The sequence below is a fragment of the Cyprinodon tularosa genome, unplaced genomic scaffold (assembly GCF_016077235.1).
Source record: "Cyprinodon tularosa strain WSP-4 unplaced genomic scaffold, ASM1607723v1 ctg973, whole genome shotgun sequence".
Taxonomy (NCBI): Eukaryota; Metazoa; Chordata; class Actinopteri; order Cyprinodontiformes; family Cyprinodontidae; genus Cyprinodon; species Cyprinodon tularosa.
This window is the reverse complement of record NW_024039755.1, coordinates 321,022-340,331: the sequence shown is the minus strand read 5'-3', so window position 1 is coordinate 340,331 and position 19,310 is coordinate 321,022. Positions and strand designations below refer to the sequence as shown.

The 19,310-nt window shown below is 38.4% G+C and overlaps 1 protein-coding gene and 1 pseudogene across 25 annotated transcripts in view; both read left to right on the top strand.

Moving 5' to 3' along the window:
• LOC119776976 (protocadherin gamma-C5-like) overlaps positions 1 to 19,310 on the top strand; it is a 124,893-nt gene that overhangs the window by 37,482 nt on the left and 68,101 nt on the right. The window contains exon 1 of one of the 25 annotated variants that reach the window (XM_038275679.1): positions 8,601 to 10,407. The exons of 14 other annotated variants lie outside the window; for them this stretch is intronic. In XM_038275679.1, the coding sequence (XP_038131607.1) occupies positions 8,784 to 10,407 (1,624 nt within the window). In that variant the 5' untranslated portion in view covers positions 8,601 to 8,783. Of the gene's footprint in view, positions 1 to 8,600; positions 11,169 to 13,676; positions 16,249 to 16,786; positions 19,297 to 19,310 lie in introns of those variants that run through there. 10 more of the 25 variants (XM_038275673.1, XM_038275674.1, XM_038275672.1 and 7 more) reach the window with 10 other exon arrangements.
• Positions 4,783 to 7,394, top strand: LOC119776984 (annotated as a pseudogene).

Here is a 19,310-nt window from a genome sequence, read left to right as displayed (position 1 = left end):
GGGAGGTGATTTTAAAGGCTTGATTCAATCATCGAGGTTTTATGAGGAACAATACTGGGACAGAACAATGACGAGGCAAGTAACGGCGTTGATCTTCATCCTCTACATCGGCACGGTGCTCGGGCAGCTTTCTTACACTATTCCGGAGGAAATGACCAAAGGATCCATAATAGGAAATATAGCTCTTGATTTAGGGTTACAAGATAAACGTTTAACGTTTGGAAATGCGCGGATCTTTACCAGAGACAGTAACGACTACGTCGAGCTGAACACAGAAAAGGGAGTTCTTATTGTTAAGGAGAGAATTGACAGAGAGAGCCTCTGCAAAAAAAAGGACACCTTGCGCGTTACATTTTCAGATTATTTTAGAAAATCCCATCGAATTCTACAGTGTTGTTATCCAGATTGCGGATATTAATGATAATGCGCCATCTTTTGAGACAAGTGAAAAGAAATTCAAGATTAGTGAATCAGCAGCGATCGGTGCCAAATTTGTCTTGGAAAGAGCTTTAGATCTCGATGTTGGAGTTAATGATATAAAAAGCTATACTTTAAAGCCAACAGATAATTTTGTATTGAAACTGCACAATAATGCTGATGGAAATAACAACATTGAGATGGTGTTACAGAAGCCTTTAGACAGGGAAAAAAAGCCAAAGATCAATCTGGTGTTAACTGCTACAGATGGAGGAGAACCACAGATGTCAGGAACGATGCTGATTGTTATTACAGTTTTGGATGCTAATGATAATGCCCCAGTTTTTACACAACAGACATACAGAGCTACTGTTATTGAAAATTCACCTAAAGGAACGGTTGTGGCTACTGTCAAAGCGTCAGATGCAGATGAAGGTTTTAACAGTAAAATTACATATAAAATTACAAACACTTTTGATCAGGTCAGAAATATATTTGAAATAAACGAAGGTAATGGTGAAGTTATTTTAATTGGAAATACAGATTTTGAAGTCTCAAGAAGTTATGAAATCAATTTACTTGCAAGCGATGAAGGTGGACTCACGGATTCCTGCAAACTACTTGTCGATGTACAGGACAGAAATGATAACAGTCCAGAAATAAAAATAATGTCGAAGTCCAATGTTATTACAGAGGACGTTAAAATAAATACAGTCGTGACAGTGATAAGCATTGAGGATAAAGACTCTGGGACAAATGGGATTGTAAAATGCTTTTTGAATGATGATATCCCGTTTATTTTGAAATCATCAGAAAATGATTTCTATAGATTGATAACGGACAGCGAGTTGGACAGAGAGAAACACTCTGAGTATAATATCACAGTGACCTGTGCTGATGAAGGAGTCCCCTCCCTCTCAAGCAGCGTTACTCTCTCCTTAAAGATTTCTGATGTTAATGATAACCCTCCTGTTTTTGAAATGAGCTCATATGAGACCTACGTTGTAGAAAATAACACACCAGGTGTCTCGATTTTCACAATAAAAGCCACTGACTCTGACTGGAACCAGAATGCCCGTATTTCTTACATACTGGAGGACTCCTCTGTTAACGGAGTTCCAGTCTCCTCATATGTGTCAGTTAATGCTGAAAGTGGAGTCATCAATGCAGTGCACTCCTTTGACTACGAGCAGATCAAATATGTCCAGTTCTGCATCAAAGCTCAGGACGGAGGCTCTCCTCCACTCAGTAGCAATGTGACTGTAAAAATAGTGATACAGGACCAGAACGATAACCCCCCTCAGGTTCTCTATCCAGTCCATACTGGTGGCTCTGTAGTAGCTGAAATGGTGCCTCGTTCAGCAGATGTGGGCTATTTGGTGACTAAGGTGGTGGCTGTTGATGTGGACTCTGGACAGAACGCCTGGCTCTCCTATAAACTGCAGAAAGCTACAGACAGAGCGCTGTTTGAAGTGGGCTTACAGAATGGAGAAATAAGAACAATCCGTCAGGTGACTGATAAAGATGCTGTAAAACAGAGACTGACTGTTATAGTGGAGGACAACGGGCAGCCCTCTCGTTCAGCCACAGTCATTCTTAACATTGCGGTGGCAGACAGCTTCCCTGAAGTGATGTCTGAATTCACAGAATTTCCACATGCTAAAGAATATGACGAAAACCTGACTTTTTACTTAGTGTTGGCTCTGGCTGTAGTCTCCTTTCTCTTCATTACATGTTTGGTGGTTATTATATCAGTGAAGATCTACAGATGGAGACAGTCTCGCATGCTATACCACTCAAACCTCCCTGTGATCCCTTATTATCCACCGCGGTACTCGGACACTTTGGGAACAGGAACCTTGCCACATGTTTACAATTACGAGGTGTGCAGGACAAATGACACCAGAAAAAGTGACAATATATTCGGAGGAACTGATAGCCAGAATGTGTTGATAATGGACCCCAGTACTACAAGGACAATGCAGCGGATGCAAAGTGAGAAGAGCATCCTGGATGAACCTGATTCGCCTTTAGAGGTTGGCATATTTTACATCTTTCTATACAGTATGTTACCTTTGAAAACATCTGTACTGAACAAATGAACCTACATTTTAATCTCAAATTCTTATTTCAGAGTTAAGAATTCTCCCCCTGGATGTTACTATAAATGCTTTTTTGTTTTACTACATTTGTAAATGGATATTTGCAGTGCGCACTTATTGATTACCACTGTTCCCCATCTAATTCTTCTTTGTTAGAGTATACTTTTCTTATGTGTGTTGGGGAAGCAAAAACAATTCTCTCTGGACTTTCTTTTTTGTTTGTTAGAAATATGATTGGCTTGAGGTGAAAATGTACATGTTCCTAAAATATAAAGAATTTTTCTGAATTTGCCACTAGTGGCTAACTAGCTAAGTGGTCAACTAGCTAGCCATCTAGCCTTGCCAATAAAAGACACCATTTTGATATGTTACACAACACAGGCACTGTGAATTAGATATGCATTGTGCACAAACCTTTTATTGATGTCTTGCCATGCAGATGCTCAGTCAGGTGCCCCAAATGAGTGAGCTAATGGTGTGTAGAGCATGCAGCTTGGCACAGTCATGGGCGTGGTTTGTTACTTGTTGGAGCATGTCTTTCCAGGTGATGAGTTCAAAGCACACACAACCAGGTGCTGGGTCAACTGGTACATGTTGGGTTGATGGATTTGAAAGACATTTTGGCACAGTCTATGGGTTGCACAAAAAATCATCCCAAGTCTCATAAAAACAACCCAACTACCTGAAAAAGGACTCATTATGGGAGAGAATTACTCATCCTTGTGTTTGGGTACAAAATATAAGCCAGTATTTACTTAGATTGAAGCTATAAAAGTTCATCCTACACAGAATTTAAAAAGATACTAGTGAAAGTTTTTGAGTTTTTCGTTTGAAGTGTAAATGGTTTAATAATTTGAATGTCAGAACATGGGTTAATACATGCTTAGTGGAGCACAAAGTTACATGCCTATGTTTTTTTCATCATCTAGGCCTGTTCAGCTAAAGAAGAACCCTATATAATGTTGTTCAACATGCTTTTAATGATCAAATTGAAATGCATTGGAATTCATGGGTATGGGTAGGACACAGCGTGGATTGAGTAGCCAGTCCTCTCCATTTCAGAACAATGGATAGCTCCCGTTGCTTTCATACTTCTCCTCTGATGTAGCTTTCTTGTGGAGGGGAACTTAGCAGTAAAAGCCCAGAATGTGTTTATATATATATATAGATATATATATCTATATATCTATAGATATATAGATATATATATATATAAAATTAAAATTTTTCACAACATTGGCTGTCAAAGGGTTAATGTCAGTGAAATATAAAAAGCGCAGGTATAACCGAAAATAAGAGTAGCGTGAGGATAAATAAAGAGATCAATGAAACAGGAAGCCCAGTTTAGACAAGGGCAATTCTCTATTCTCTAACCCCAGCTCTGCAGCATTTACATCAGTAGCTGTCTAAATGCAATATGCATCTAATTACCAGATAAAATAACGCATAGAGCGTTAAAATAAAATATATCACATTCATCAGAGATGCTGATGATTTACAGACAAAATAAATCCCTCTGTTTTTGTGCGGGAAGTCTTACTATCTCCATTTCGTATCAACCATTGAGTCCAGAAAAAAACTTTTGACAAAAGCTGACCTAAAATGCAGATCGTATTTTGGGTGTAAACGTTTTGCTCTAACCGACCAATCAGAAGACAGACATTTGTGACGTAGAGGTGGACCCTCTATCTGGCTCAGTTTGGAAATCTGGAATCTGATTGGTTGAAGAAAACGTTCCTCACGAATATTGTTAAGGTGGGTTCAGACAGCAATGCTGATTCTGAAGGCTCTGTGCAGATTTAACTGACATAGCAACAAACACAGGCTGAAATATGATTGGACAAAAACTGTAGCAATCACATAAATGTAATGGAAGCACATATTTCTTTTTTTTTTCAGGAACCAAAGTTTATGTTTACACCTCTGTATTTCATCCTTTTAATTTTCAACTTCCATGATTGGAAAGCTTTTTGACTAAAAATAAGTAGGAATACAAGTATGATTTTTAGGAGCATATAGGAGCTGGGGAGCAAGTTTCTACGGCAGAGGAGAGTTGTTCCTCTTTTCACTTTGTAGATTTATTCTTAGTTAAAGCTACTATAAAATTAGGAAATGCCTCTGTTTTTATACATTCATAAAGGATAACAGATTATTCCATTTGATTATTTAGCTTTTTTTTCTGAAAACGAAATACTGATATCTGCGATTTTTCGTTTTAAACACAGAGGGCCGCTGTTGACCATAGTGTTTAATAAGCTGCACACTTATAGCAGGATCTCCTCTCACACGTTCACATTATGAAAAAAGAACACGACGGGGAAGGACCGAAATGTACAACAGTGCTGAAATTATTTTCGACCTGAGGAAAACGATGCTTTTGTTTGGATTATGCCTGGTTTGAAATGAAAATTCTGCCCGGAAGTGATTTTAAAGGCTTGATTTAATCATCGAGGTTTTATGAGGAACAATACTGGGACAGAACAATGACGAGGCAAGTAACGGCGTTGATCTTCATCCTCTACATCGGCACGGTGCTCGGGCAGCTTTCTTACACTATTCCGGAGGAAATGACCAAAGGATCCATAATAGGAAATATAGCTCTTGATTTAGGGTTACAAGATAAACGTTTAACGTTTGGAAATGCGCGGATATTTACCAGAGACAGTAACGACTACGTCGAGCTGAACACAGAAAAGGGAGTTCTTATTGTTAAGGAGAGAATTGACAGAGAGAGCCTCTGCAAAAAAAAGACACCTTGCGCGTTACATTTTCAGATTATTTTAGAAAATCCCATCGAATTCTACAGTGTTGTTATCCAGATTGCGGATATTAATGATAATGCGCCATCTTTTGAGACAAGTGAAACGAAATTCAAGATTAGTGAATCTGCAGTGATTGGAGCGAAATTTGTCTTGGAAAGAGCTTTAGATCTCGATGTCGGAGTTAATGACATAAAAAGCTATACTTTAAAGCCAACAGATAATTTTGTATTGAAAGTGCACAATAATGCTGATGGAAATAACAACATTGAGATGGTGTTACAGAAGCCTTTAGACAGGGAAAAAGAGCCAAAGATCAATCTGGTGTTAACTGCTACAGATGGAGGAGATCCACAGATGTCAGGAACGATGCTGATTATTATTACAGTTTTGGATGCTAATGATAATGCCCCAGTTTTTACACAAAAGACATACAGAACTACTGTCATTGAAAATTCACCTAAAGGAACGGTTGTGGCTACTGTCAAAGCGTCAGATGCAGATGAAGGTTTTAACAGTAAAATTACATATAAAATTACAAACACTTTCGATGAGGTCAGAAATATATTTGAAATAAACGAAGGTAATGGTGAAATTGTTCTAATAGGAAATACAGATTTTGAAGTCTCAAAAGGTTATGAAATCAATTTACTTGCAAGTGATGAAGGTGGACTCAGGGATTCCTGCAAACTACTTGTCGATGTACAGGACAGAAATGATAACAGTCCAGAAATAAAAATAATGTCGAAGTCCAATGTTATTACAGAGGACGTTAAAATAAATACAGTCGTGACAGTGATAAGCATTGAGGATAAAGACTCTGGGACAAACGGTATTGTAAAATGCTTTTTGAATGATGATATCCCGTTTATTTTGAAATCATCAGAAAATGATTTCTATAGATTAATTACAGACAACGAGTTGGACAGAGAGAAACACTCTGAGTATAATATCACAGTGACCTGTGCTGATGAAGGAGTCCCCTCCCTCTCAAGCAGCGTGACTCTCTCATTAAAGATTTCTGATGTTAATGATAACCCTCCTGTTTTTGAAATGAGCTCATATGAGACCTACGTTGTAGAAAATAACACACCAGGTGTCTCGATTTTCACAATAAAAGCCACTGACTCTGACTGGAACCAGAATGCCCGTATTTCTTACATACTGGAGGACTCCTCTGTTAACGGAGTTCCAGTCTCCTCATATGTGTCAGTTAATGCTGAAAGTGGAGTCATCAATGCAGTACACTCCTTTGACTACGAGCAGATCAAATATGTCCAGTTCTGCGTCAAAGCTCAGGACGGAGGCTCCCCTCCACTCAGTAGTAATGTGACAGTAAAAATAGTGATACAGGACCAGAACGATAACCCCCCTCAGGTTCTCTATCCAGTCCATACTGGTGGCTCTGTAGTAGCTGAAATGGTGCCTCGTTCAGCAGATGTGGGCTACCTGGTGACTAAGGTGGTGGCTGTTGATGTGGACTCTGGACAGAACGCCTGGCTCTCCTTTAAACTACAGAAAGCTACAGACAGGGCGCTGTTTGAAGTGGGCTTACAAAATGGAGAAATAAGAACAATCCGTCAGGTGACTGATAAAGATGCTGTGAAACAGAGACTGGCTGTTATAGTGGAGGACAACGGGCAGCCCTTCTCGTTCAGCCACAGTCATTCTTAACGTGGTGGTGGCTGACAGCTTCCCTGAAGTGATGTCTGAATTCACCGACTTTCCACATGCTAAAGAATACAACGAAAACCTGACTTTTTACTTAGTGTTAGCTCTGGCTGTGGTCTCCTTCCTCTTCATCACGTGTTTAGTGGTTATTATATCAGTGAAGATCTACAGATGGAGACAGTCCCGTATCCTATACCACTCCAGCCTCCCTGTGATCCCTTATTATCCACCTCGGTACTCGGACACTTTGAGAACCGGAACCTTGCCACATGTTTACAATTATGAGGTGTGCAGAACAAATGACACCAGAAAAAGTGACAATATATTTGGAGGAGCTGATAGCCAGAATGTGTTGATAATGGACCCCAGTACTACAGGGACGATGCAGAGAGAGAAGAGCTTCCTGGATGAACCTGATTCTCCTTTAGAGGTTAGCATGCTTTAAATCTTTTTTTAAAGGTATTTCCCAACAGTTTATCAGAGAATACACAGTCTTTTAAACTGTAATAACATTTTTGTCGAATCACTTATTTTGAGATTTTTTATTTATTTTATTTTTTTTAACGTGCGTTCTTATTCGTTTAGGTTTATTCTGGTATAACATATATATCATACCATTTAATACATTCTTTACAGTTCTGTTTTGATTATAATCTCATTGTCTTTTAAATGGATGATTTATCAATGCGCTTTTTATTTGTTGTTTCTTAAATCTGCTTTAACACAATTCATTTATCTAGACTTTTTTTGTTTTTGTTTTTTTCTTTGGAGTTGGAGTTTGCTGGAATTTCAGGACATTAGAAAGCAATTTTTAGTCATTGTTAGAAAGCGCATGTTGTTTAGCTATTTCCATTAGAACATGTTATTTTTTATTTTGTTTTCGGTGAGCTTTCCTATGTCTGACGCCCATGAAAGCACCAAAGGCATTCTGATCCTGTTGAACGCACCACACCTGCGTTTAATATGCCTGAGAGTTTTTTTCTCTTGTTACTGCAGTTTACATCTCGTTATTTCTCCTTTTTTTTCTCCTAACATTCATCCTTCATAACCTTTTACCCACTGAGATTGTTTTGTGTACATGTAAGAAAAATCACACTAAATCCACCACAAAACCAGATATCTGCCTCCGTGTCATTTACAGGGACCGACTCCATACACCTTGCCATTTAAACTCAGCCAACTGGAGAACACCTTATATCCTTTGTATTCATTTTACAGTTTTGTGTTCTTTTTTATCATTTTAAAGCGTATTGTACTTTTGTGAACTGTTGTTTTTCGGGAAGTACAATTCATAGACTTCTGGTTATTCACTTCCTTTTTCGTCATATTACTCATCTTTATTTTATATTAAAAAAATAATAAGATAGATTACAAAGTTGAACGTACTGTGACATTACTCGACATCTGAAAAGCATATGTTTTCAGGTGATTTGTAATGTCTAATAGCTTCCTCTTATTTAGTAAACACGTTATTTTTATCATTAATTCTACAAAGGTCAGGGCATATTTATAACTAAATGTCTCAGTGTATTCTCATTATTAGTTGCAGTCAAAATGTCTGCAGTTATTACATTTGAACTCTTAGGGCCGCTGTTGACCATAATGTCCAAGAAGATGAAGGTTTATAGCAGCACCTCCTTTCTAATGTTGATGCAATACAAAAGGAGAACGAAGGGAGAGGAACGACCGTGCCATTTCCGAATCTTACAAACGGACACCTTCTTTCTGAAGTGATATTTGTTCCAATGCCATGGATGATCAATTAAAATATGCTTGACTGGATGTACGATTAAGCTTTTCGGATATAAACCCCAGGATTTTCTTTGAGACTAGAATGATGAGGAACGTAACGCTGTTCGTCTATCTGCTTTCCCTCGGCTTTGTGTTCGGACATGTCTCCTACACTATTCCGGAAGAAATGGCAAAAGGATCTTTAATCGGAAACATTGCTCGTGATTTAGGGTTACAAATGAAACGTCTGACTTCAGGTAAAGCACGATTATTTACCAGAGATAGCGACGACTGCGTCGAACTAAGCAGAGAACGAGGGGTGCTCCTTGTGAAAAAGAGAATAGACAGAGAGGCGCTCTGCAAAAAGGCAACGCCATGTGCTTTGCATTTTCAGATCATTTTAGAAAATCCCATTGAATTTTATAATGTTGCAGTGCAAATCGAAGATATTAATGACAATGCACCAACATTTGAAAAAACTGAATTAGAATTTAAAATTAGTGAATCGACGAATATTGGTGCAACATTTGCGTTAAAAAGAGCTGCAGACCCTGATGTTGGCATAAATGATCTTAAAAGCTACACTTTAAACCCAACAGACAATTTTGCCTTGAAGCTTAACAGTAACCCCGATGGTATAAAAAATGTAGAGATGGTGCTGCAAAAGCTTTTAGATAGAGAGAAACAAGATCAGATGAATCTGGTGTTAACCGCTATAGATGGAGGAGAGCCACAGATGTCAGGGACCATGCTGATTGCTATCAGGATTTTAGACGCTAATGATAATGCCCCCGTTTTTTCTCAGAAAATATACAAAGCTTCAGTCTCAGAAAATTCACCTGCTGGTACCATTGTTGCAGCAGTCATTGCCTCCGATGCAGATGATGGTTCCAACAGTAAAATAAAATATTCGATCAGTAACACATTAGACGGTGTTGGAAAAATGTTCGAAGTAAACACTGAAAACGGCGAAGTTAAGTTAATTGGAAATATAGATTATGAAGAATACAGAAATTATGAAATAGATTTACTAGCTACTGATGAAGGAGGACTCACGGGCTCTTGCAAATTGATTGTTGATGTCCAAGACACGAACGATAACAACCCGGAAATAAGAATTATGTCGCAATCCAGTGTCATATCAGAGGATTCCACTTTAAGAACTGTTGTAATTGTAATGAGCATCGATGACAAAGACTCGGGACAAAACGGGGAAACAAAATGTTTCATAAATGATGATGTACCATTTTCCTTGACATCGTCAAACAACAATTTTTATAGTTTAGTTACCGACAGTGAATTAGACAGAGAAAGGCACTCTGAGTACATCATCACAGTGATCTGCAATGACGAAGGAGTCCCCTCCCTCTCAAGCAGCGTCACCCTCTCTTTAAAGATCTCTGATGTTAATGACAACTCGCCTGTTTTTGAGAGGAGCTCATATGAAGCCCACATTGTCGAAAACAACAAACCAGGTCTCTCTATATTCTCAATAACAGCCACAGACGCTGATTGGAACCAGAATGCACGTGTTTCTTACATACTGGAGGACTCCTCTGTTAATGGGGTTCCAGTCTCCTCGTATGTGTCAGTCAGTGCTGACAGTGGGATCATCCATGCAGTGCGCTCTTTTGACTACGAACAAATCAAAGAATTCCAGTTCCGTGTTAAAGCACAAGATGGGGGCTCTCCTCCACTGAGCAGTAATGTCACAGTTAATATTCTTATTCAGGACCAAAATGATAACCCTCCTCAAGTTCTATATCCAGTCCAGACTAGTGGCTCTCTGGTGGCTGAAATGGTGCCTCGTTCAGCCGATATGGGCTACCTGGTGACTAAAGTGGTGGCTGTTGATGTGGACTCTGGACAGAACGCCTGGCTCTCATATAAACTACAGAAAGCTACAGACAGAGCGCTTTTTGAAGTGGGCTTGCAGAATGGAGAAATAAGAACAATCCGCCAGGTGACTGATAAAGATGCTGTGAAACAGAGACTGACTGTTATAGTGGAGGACAACGGGCAGCCCTCTCGTTCAGCTACAGTTATTGTTAACGTGGCGGTGGCGGACAGCTTCCCTGATGTGCTGTCAGAGTTCACTGAATTTTCACATGATAAGGAGTACAATGCAAACATAACATTTTACTTAGTGTTGGCTCTGGCTGTAGTCTCCTTCCTCTTCATTACATGTTTGGTGGTTATCATATCAGTGAAGATCTACAGATGGAGACAGTCCCGCATCCTGTATCACTCCAACCTCCCTGTGATTCCTTATTATCCACCACGTTATTCAGACACCCTGGGATCCGGAACTTTACCACATGTGTACAACTATGAGGTGTGCAGAACAAATGACTCCAGAAAGAGTGACAATAAATCCGGAGGAGCTTACAGTCAAAACGTCTTCATAATGGATCCCAGTACTTCAGGGACGATGCAACGGATGCAAAGTGAGAAGAGCATCCTTGATGAACCTGACTCTCCTTTAGAGGTTGGCATGCTTTAAATCTTTCTATGCAGTACATTATCTTTCGAAAACATGTGTACTTCACAAATGAACCTAAATTATGATTCAAATATCTGGTCTTTCTTTGTAGTTCGTTAGAAATATGATTAGCTTGTAGAGAAAATGTACATGTTACAAAAATATTAAGTATTTTTTTTAATCTGCCACTAATGGCTAACTAGCTAAGTGTTATTGGCTATTTAGCCAAACCAACCAACTAGCCTTGGCAATAAAAGAAACAATTTTGATTTTTCAAAACACAGTCACTGTGAATTACCTATGTACTGTGCATAAACCTTTAAGTGATGACTTGCCATGCTGATGGTGATTTAGGAGCTCCACATGAGTGAACCAATGGTTGATAGAGCATGCAGCTTGGCACAGTCATGGGCATGGTATGTTACCTGGTGGAGCATGTCTTTCCAGGTGATGAGTTTAAAGCACACACAACCAGGTGCTGGGTCAGCTGGTGCATGTTAGGTTGAAGGATATAGAAAACATTTTTGGTGAGCCTCTGGGTTGCACAGGAAAATAACCAAAGTCTCATAAAAATAACCCAACTACTATAAAAATTACTTATTATGGCTGGACCATTACATAACCTAGCGTTTGAGTAGAAAATATAACCCATCATTTTTATTAGAGTGAAGCTATGGGAACTCTTCCTACAAAAAAAAATTAAAAAGATTTGAGAGAAAGAAAATTAGAGAAACATTTTGAAATTTTTGCTTTAAATGTAAATGGTTTAATAATTGGAATGACAGAACATAGGTTAAGAAATGCTTAGTGGCGCACAAAGTAACTTACCTATGTGTTTTGCATCATCTAGGCTTGTTCTGCCAAATAACAACCCTTTATAATGTTGTTCAAAGAACTTTGGATGATTTTAAATCAAATGCATTGGAATTCAGGGGTATGGGTAGTACACAAGGTAGATTGAGTAGCCAGTCTTCTCAAGTTCAGAACAATGGACAGCTCACGTTTTTTTCATACTGAACCACCGATGGAGCTTTCTTGTGGAGAACGGTATTTCCTGTTGTGGTACAGCTAGAGAAGCATCAGGCCTTGTTGCTGTTATTGTTTGTGTGTTTGTATGCTTGTTTTGCTTTCCTTTTTGATCTCTGCCTGACCCAGTACATATATATATATATATATATATATATATATATATATATATATATTATATATATATATATATATATATATATATATATATATATATATATATATATATATATATATATATATATATATATATATATATATATATATATATATATATATGTTTTTCTTCTTTGGGATTAAGTAATCTAGAAGGGTTGTAGTATCAGGTGTATTCATTTAAACAAATCAGCAAACAAGACTTGCTGTCAGGATGTCTGAAAAGTAAGAAAGAGGAAAAAGACTTCTTTCAAAGTCAAAGTGTAAGTTATATTCAAAGAATTGTGTAATATCCCTCCCAAAACACCTTCAATGGCTCCATGAAGCAGCATATCCACTTCAAGATCCCCAGTGAATTTTAAAGCTGTCAAAAACCTTGTAAAGTATATTTGTTTCATTAATAGTGCTGATAAATCAAATTTGTTTTATATATTAATATAAAAAAGGACAAAAACACAATCTATGAATGTGATTTTATAAATCTAAGCTCATAACAACTTTAAAACTATGTGTTTTTAATCTACGTAATGTGTTGCACCCCAAATGGTCCAATTGTTCATTTCACGCATCCATATATTTTGTCAGGAGAGGGATAGCAGAGATGCAAGAGAAAGTTGATGAAACAAAGACAGAAGAACTACTCGAAAACACGCTTAATTTCTATGTAATAGGTTTATTAAAAAATACTACTATACTTTCTGATATAATATATATTAGAAAGTATCCTATGTCAAAATTGCTTTTTCAGCTTCACATTTCTAGGGTTACACTCCGATCCTCTATGTTAAGGGTCCTAAAACTTAGAGGTATCCCCTGTCAAACATTGATCAGATGGCTGAATTAAATTCTCAGCATGCAGTCCAGTTATTTTAAGAAAACTTGTTATATTAAAGCACGTATCATTCTCAAAATTGCAGAACATAATAATAGTAATTGTTATTAATTTATTATAATATTATTATTGGTGCTGTTGGTGGTGGGGCTGTTTTTATTATTATTATTATTATTATTATTATTATTATTATTATTATTATTATTATTATTGTTGTTGTTGTTGTTGTTGTTGTTGTTGTTGTTGTTGTTGTTATTATTATTATTATTATTATTATTATTATTATTATATATAAAACGAATAATAATAATAATAATAATAATAATAATAATAATAATAATAATAATATAATTATTATTGTTATTATTATTATTATTTTCATATGTATCCCCACTGTGTAAGTGTAGTTTTTCCATTCTAACTCGTAGGGCCGCTGTTGACCATGGTGTCTAAGAGACATCATGTTTGTAGCAACACATCCTCTGCAAGGTCTGCATAATAAAGAAAGAACACGTAGTGAAAGGATCGGTCAACCCTCAAGAGTTTTCAAGAAAGACGGATTACCATTTTGTCTAATGTGTGTCTGGATTATTTTGGCTCAAAAACAATGTTTCTGACTGGATTTCTGCTAGAGATCAGCGCTCTAAATATCAGGATTTTTTAATGGGAAATTACTTGGGTTTCAAAATGAAGAGGCAAGCGACGCTTTTTATGTGTGTCCTCTCCTTCGGCTTTGTGCTCGGGCAGGTATCCTACACTATTCCGGAGGAAATGCCAAAAGGCTCCTTAATCGGAAACATAGCACATGATTTAGGATTACAAATCAAACGTCTAAAAGAAGGTAAAGCACGAATTTTTACTCGAAATAGCGATGAATACATCGAGCTCGACAAAGAAAGAGGGGTCCTTCTTGTTAAAGAAAGGATTGATAGAGAGGTGCTGTGCAAACAGACGACGCCATGCGCTCTGCATTTTCAAATTATTTTGGAAAACCCCATGGAATTTTACAGTATCACTGTACAGATTACAGATATTAACGATAATTCGCCAACATTTGAGAAGAATAAAATTGATTTTAAGATAAGCGAGTCAGCTGTTATCGGAGCCAAATTTGCTCTGGAAAGAGCAGCGGATCTTGATGTCGGCATTAATGACCTAAAAAGCTACGCGTTAAAACCAACAGAGAATTTTGTCCTAAAACTTAACAATAACCCTGATGGCAATAAAAATGTTGAGATGGTATTACAGAAGCCTTTAGACAGAGAAAAACAGCAGCAGATTAATTTGGTGTTAACCGCTACAGACGGAGGAGTGCCGCAGATGTCAGGAACGATGCTGATTGTTATAACAGTTCTAGACGCTAATGATAATTCTCCTGTTTTCACACAACAAATATACAAAGCTACAGTTACGGAAAACTCACCCATTGCAACAGTAGTTGCAACTGTTAAAGCTACAGATGCAGATGAAGGTACTAACAGTAAAATTACATATTCAATTAGAAACACGTTGGATGACGTTAGAAAAACATTTAAAATAAACCAGGAAAACGGTCAAGTTACCCTTATTGGAAATACGGATTTTGAAGATTCTAGAAGTTATGAAATCCATTTACTTGCGATGGATGAAGGAGGACTTACAGATTCATGCAAATTAATTGTAGAAGTGCAAGACACAAATGATAATATTCCAGAAATACAAATAATGTCAAAATCCACTGTTATTTCAGAGGACGCAATTATAAACACAGTCGTTACAATGATAAGCATCGCGGACAAAGATTCTGAAAAAAATGGAAATGTAAAGTGCTACATTGATGAGAATATGCCTTTCATTTTAAAATCATCAGCAAGTAATTTCTATAGTTTAGTGACAGACAGTGAATTAGACAGGGAAAGCAATTCGGTGTATAATATCACAGTGACCTGCTGCGATGAAGGTGTCCCCTCACTCTCCAGCAGCGTCACGCTTACATTACAGATTTCTGATGTGAATGACAATACACCTGTCTTTGAGAAGAACTCATATGAGACCTACGTTGTAGAAAATAACACACCGGGTCTCTCTATATTCACAATAAAAGCCACGGATGCTGACTGGAACCAAAACGCCCGCGTTTCTTACATTCTGGAGGACTCCTCTGTTAATGGAGTTCCAGTCTCCTCGTATGTGTCAGTCAGTGCTGATAGTGGAGTCATCCATGCAGTGCGCTCTTTTGACTACGAACAGATCAAAGATTTTCAGTTCCGTGTTAAAGCTCAGGATGGAGGCTCTCCTCCGCTTAGTATTAATGTTACTGTAAAACTCCTGATCCAGGACCAGAACGATAATCCCCCTCAGATTCTTTACCCAGTCCAGACAGGTGGCGCTATGGTGGCTGAAATGGTGCCTCGTTCAGCAGATGTGGGCTACCTGGTGACTAAAGTGGTGGCTGTTGATGTGGACTCTGGACAGAACGCCTGGCTCTCCTATAAACTGCAGAAAGTTACAGACAGGGCGCTGTTTGAAGTGGGCTTACAGAATGGAGAAATAAGAACAATCCGTCAGGTAACTGATAAAGATGCTGTGAAACAGAGACTGACTGTTATTGTGGAGGACAACGGGCAGCCCTCTCGTTCAGCTACAGTTATTGTTAACGTGGCGGTGGCGGACAGCTTCCCTGAAGTGCTATCAGAGTTCACTGACTTTTCACATGATAAGGAGTACAATGAAAACCTCACATTTTACTTAGTTTTGGCTCTGGCTGTGGTCTCCTTCCTCTTCATTACATGTTTGGTGGTTATTATATCAGTGAAGATCTACAGATGGAGACAGTCCCGCATCCTGTATCACTCAAGCCTCCCCGTGATTCCTTATTATCCACCACGTTATTCAGACACTTTGGGATCCGGAACTTTACCACATGTGTACAATTATGAGGTGTGCAGAACTACAGATTCCAGAAAGAGTGACCGTAAATTCGGAGGGGCTGATAACCAGAACGTCTTGGTAATGGATCCCGCTTGTAAAGAAACCATGCGGCGGATACAGATTGAGAAGAGCATCCTGGACGAACCAGACTCTCCTCTGGAGGTTAGATATCAATACTCATAATAAATGTTTGTGTGTTTATATATTTTTTTCATTTGCTGAATATGTAGTGATTAACCATCTTCAAAACAGTTTATGTATTTTTTTATTATTATTTTGATCTTACTGGTCACCAGTTTGTTTACTATTGTGTATTATGTTTGATTCCATAAAATACATATTCTATGGAATATTTCTATCAACATGTTTCTTCAGTTTCCTCCACAAAAAAAAATCTATCTTTAATAAGTGGTTAAGAGTGTTAAATGGGCATATTAAGCAGATAAAATAGCTCTCTCTAAATTTACGGATTTCACTGTGAAATAACAATATTATAACATAATGATAATAATTTATTTTTATTTATTTGAGCCATATTAGTCACTTATCTTGTTTTGGTTGCTCCTTTTTGTCACCATACCTAACTGAATGCGCCGCTATTGGCCAGTATGTGGCAGTCTTAGATAGGACTTGTAAATGTACCTCCCCTCAATATTTTCTCTAGTAGACAACAAAAAAGGACCCCAAACGCCTGCAGTCGGTAGAACAGACCTATCCTCTTCGCATCGAATGTTCAACCTTTTTTTTTTAAAGAAATATCTTTGAATAATTCACGTTTTCCGCAACATTCATCCGGATCGCTATTTGGAATATCACTGCAACACAATGAGAGGACGGACGCTGCTTTTTCTCATCTTTTTCTGCATCGATACGAGTTTCGGGCAGGTCAGCTATTCTATACGGGAGGAAATGGAGAAAGGCTCGGTAATATGTCAAATAGCTCAGGATTTAGGTTTAGATTTTAAAAGGTTGAAATTAGGAAAAGCTCGCCTTTATTCGACAGACAGTACGGAATACGTTGAATTAAACAGAGAAAGGGGTGTCCTGATTATCAAAGAAAGAATAGACAGAGAGGTGTCGTGTGGATTTACGTCACCGTGTGCATTACATTTACAGATGATTTTGGAAAATCCAATGGAGCTATTTCGAATAACTATAGAAATTACTGATATTAATGACAATGCACCCAGCTTTGCATCGAGTGAAAAACGTTTTGAAATCAGCGAGTCGGCAATTGTTGGATCTAAATTTGTACTCGAAAAAGCTGTTGATGCTGACATCGGTGTAAACGGTCTTCAAAGCTATATGCTTAGGCCAACAAGCAATTTTGACCTGAAGCTAGAGAATCAAGCAGATGGAAGTAAAAAAGTAGAAATGGTCTTACAGAAACCTTTAGATCGCGAGCAAGAGAGAGAAATATCTTTGTTACTGACTGCTGTGGATGGAGGGGAGCCGCGAATGTCAGGTACAATGCAAATAACAGTTAATGTGTTAGACGCAAATGATAATACACCCGTTTTTACTAAATCTGTGTACAAGACGGCATTAATGGAAAATTCTCCGCGTGGGTCAAGTGTTATTGCTGTTCGGGCGTCAGATAAAGATGAAGGATTAAATGGGCAGATTTCATACACAATTACAAATAGCAAGCAACATTTAGCCGGGCTCTTTCAAATCGATCGAAAATCCGGGGAGGTTTTTTTGACTGGTGAATTAGACTATGAAAAGGTGAAGCTCTTGCAGGTTGACATAGAGGCTACAGATAACGGAGGGTTCTCTGATTCTAGTAAGATTATGATTGACATTATTGACATTAATGACAACAGTCCGCAAATAAAAATGCTCTCAAAATCAGAATCTGTTTTAGAAGACGCTCCAGAAAATACTGTGATTGCGATGTTTAGTGTATATGATCCTGATTCTGAGAAAAATGGGGAGGTAACGTGTAAAATTAATGATGAAATCCCCTTTAAAATAAAGAAGACAATGAATGAATTTTATAGCTTAGAAACAGAAGTACCTTTAGATAGAGAACTGGCTCCCGCATTTAATATCACTGTACTCTGCTCTGATGACGGAGTCCCCTCCCTCTCCAGCAGCGTCACTCTCCCCTTGCAGATATCTGATGTAAATGACAACGCGCCTGTCTTTGAGAGGAGCTCGTTTGAGGCCAACATTGTAGAAAATAACAAACCAGGTCTCTCCATATTTACAATAAAAGCCACGGACGCTGACTGGGGCCAGAATGCCCGTATTTCTTACATACTAGAGGACTCCTCTGTTAACGGAGTTCCTGTCTCTTCATACGTGTCAGTCAGTGCTGATAGTGGAGTCATCCATGCAGTGCGCTCTTTTGACTATGAACAGATCAAAGATTTTCAGTTCCGTGTTAAAGCTCAGGACGGAGGCTCTCCACCACTTTATAGTAATGTTACTGTAAAACTCCTGATTCAGGACCAGAATGATAACCCCCCTCAGGTTCTTTACCCAGTCCAGACAGGTGGATCAATGGTGGCTGAAATGGTGCCTCGCTCAGCAGATGTGGGCTACCTAGTAACTAAGGTGGTGGCCGTTGATGTGGATTCTGGACAGAACGCCTGGCTCTCATATAAGCTACAGAAAGCTACAGACAGAGCACTGTTTGAAGTGGGCTTACAGAATGGAGAAATAAGAACAATCCGTCAGGTGACTGATAAAGATGCTGTGAAACAGAGACTGACTGTTATAGTGGAGGACAACGGGCAGCCCTCTCGTTCAGCTACAGTCATTGTTAACGTGGCGGTGGCGGACAGCTTCCCTGAGGTTCTATCGGAGTTCACGGACTTTCCACATGATAAGGAGTACAATGACAATCTTACATTTTACTTAATGTTGGCCCTGGCTGTAGTCTCTTTCCTCTTCATCACATGTTTGGTGGTAATTATATCAGTAAAGATCTACAGATGGAGACAGTGTCGCATTCTTTATCATTCCAACCTTCCTGTGATTCCTTATTATCCACCACGTTATTCGGACACTTTGGGAACAAGGACTTTGCCACATGTGTACAATTATGACATAAGCAGGACAACTGATTCCAGAAAGAGTGACAATAAAGTCGGAGGAGCTGTTGATGATGTGTTGATAATGGATCCCAGTTCGACAGGCACAATGCAGCGGATGCAGCAGAGTGAGAAGAGCATCCTGGATGAACCAGACTCCCCTCTAGAGGTTAGGCTTCCATG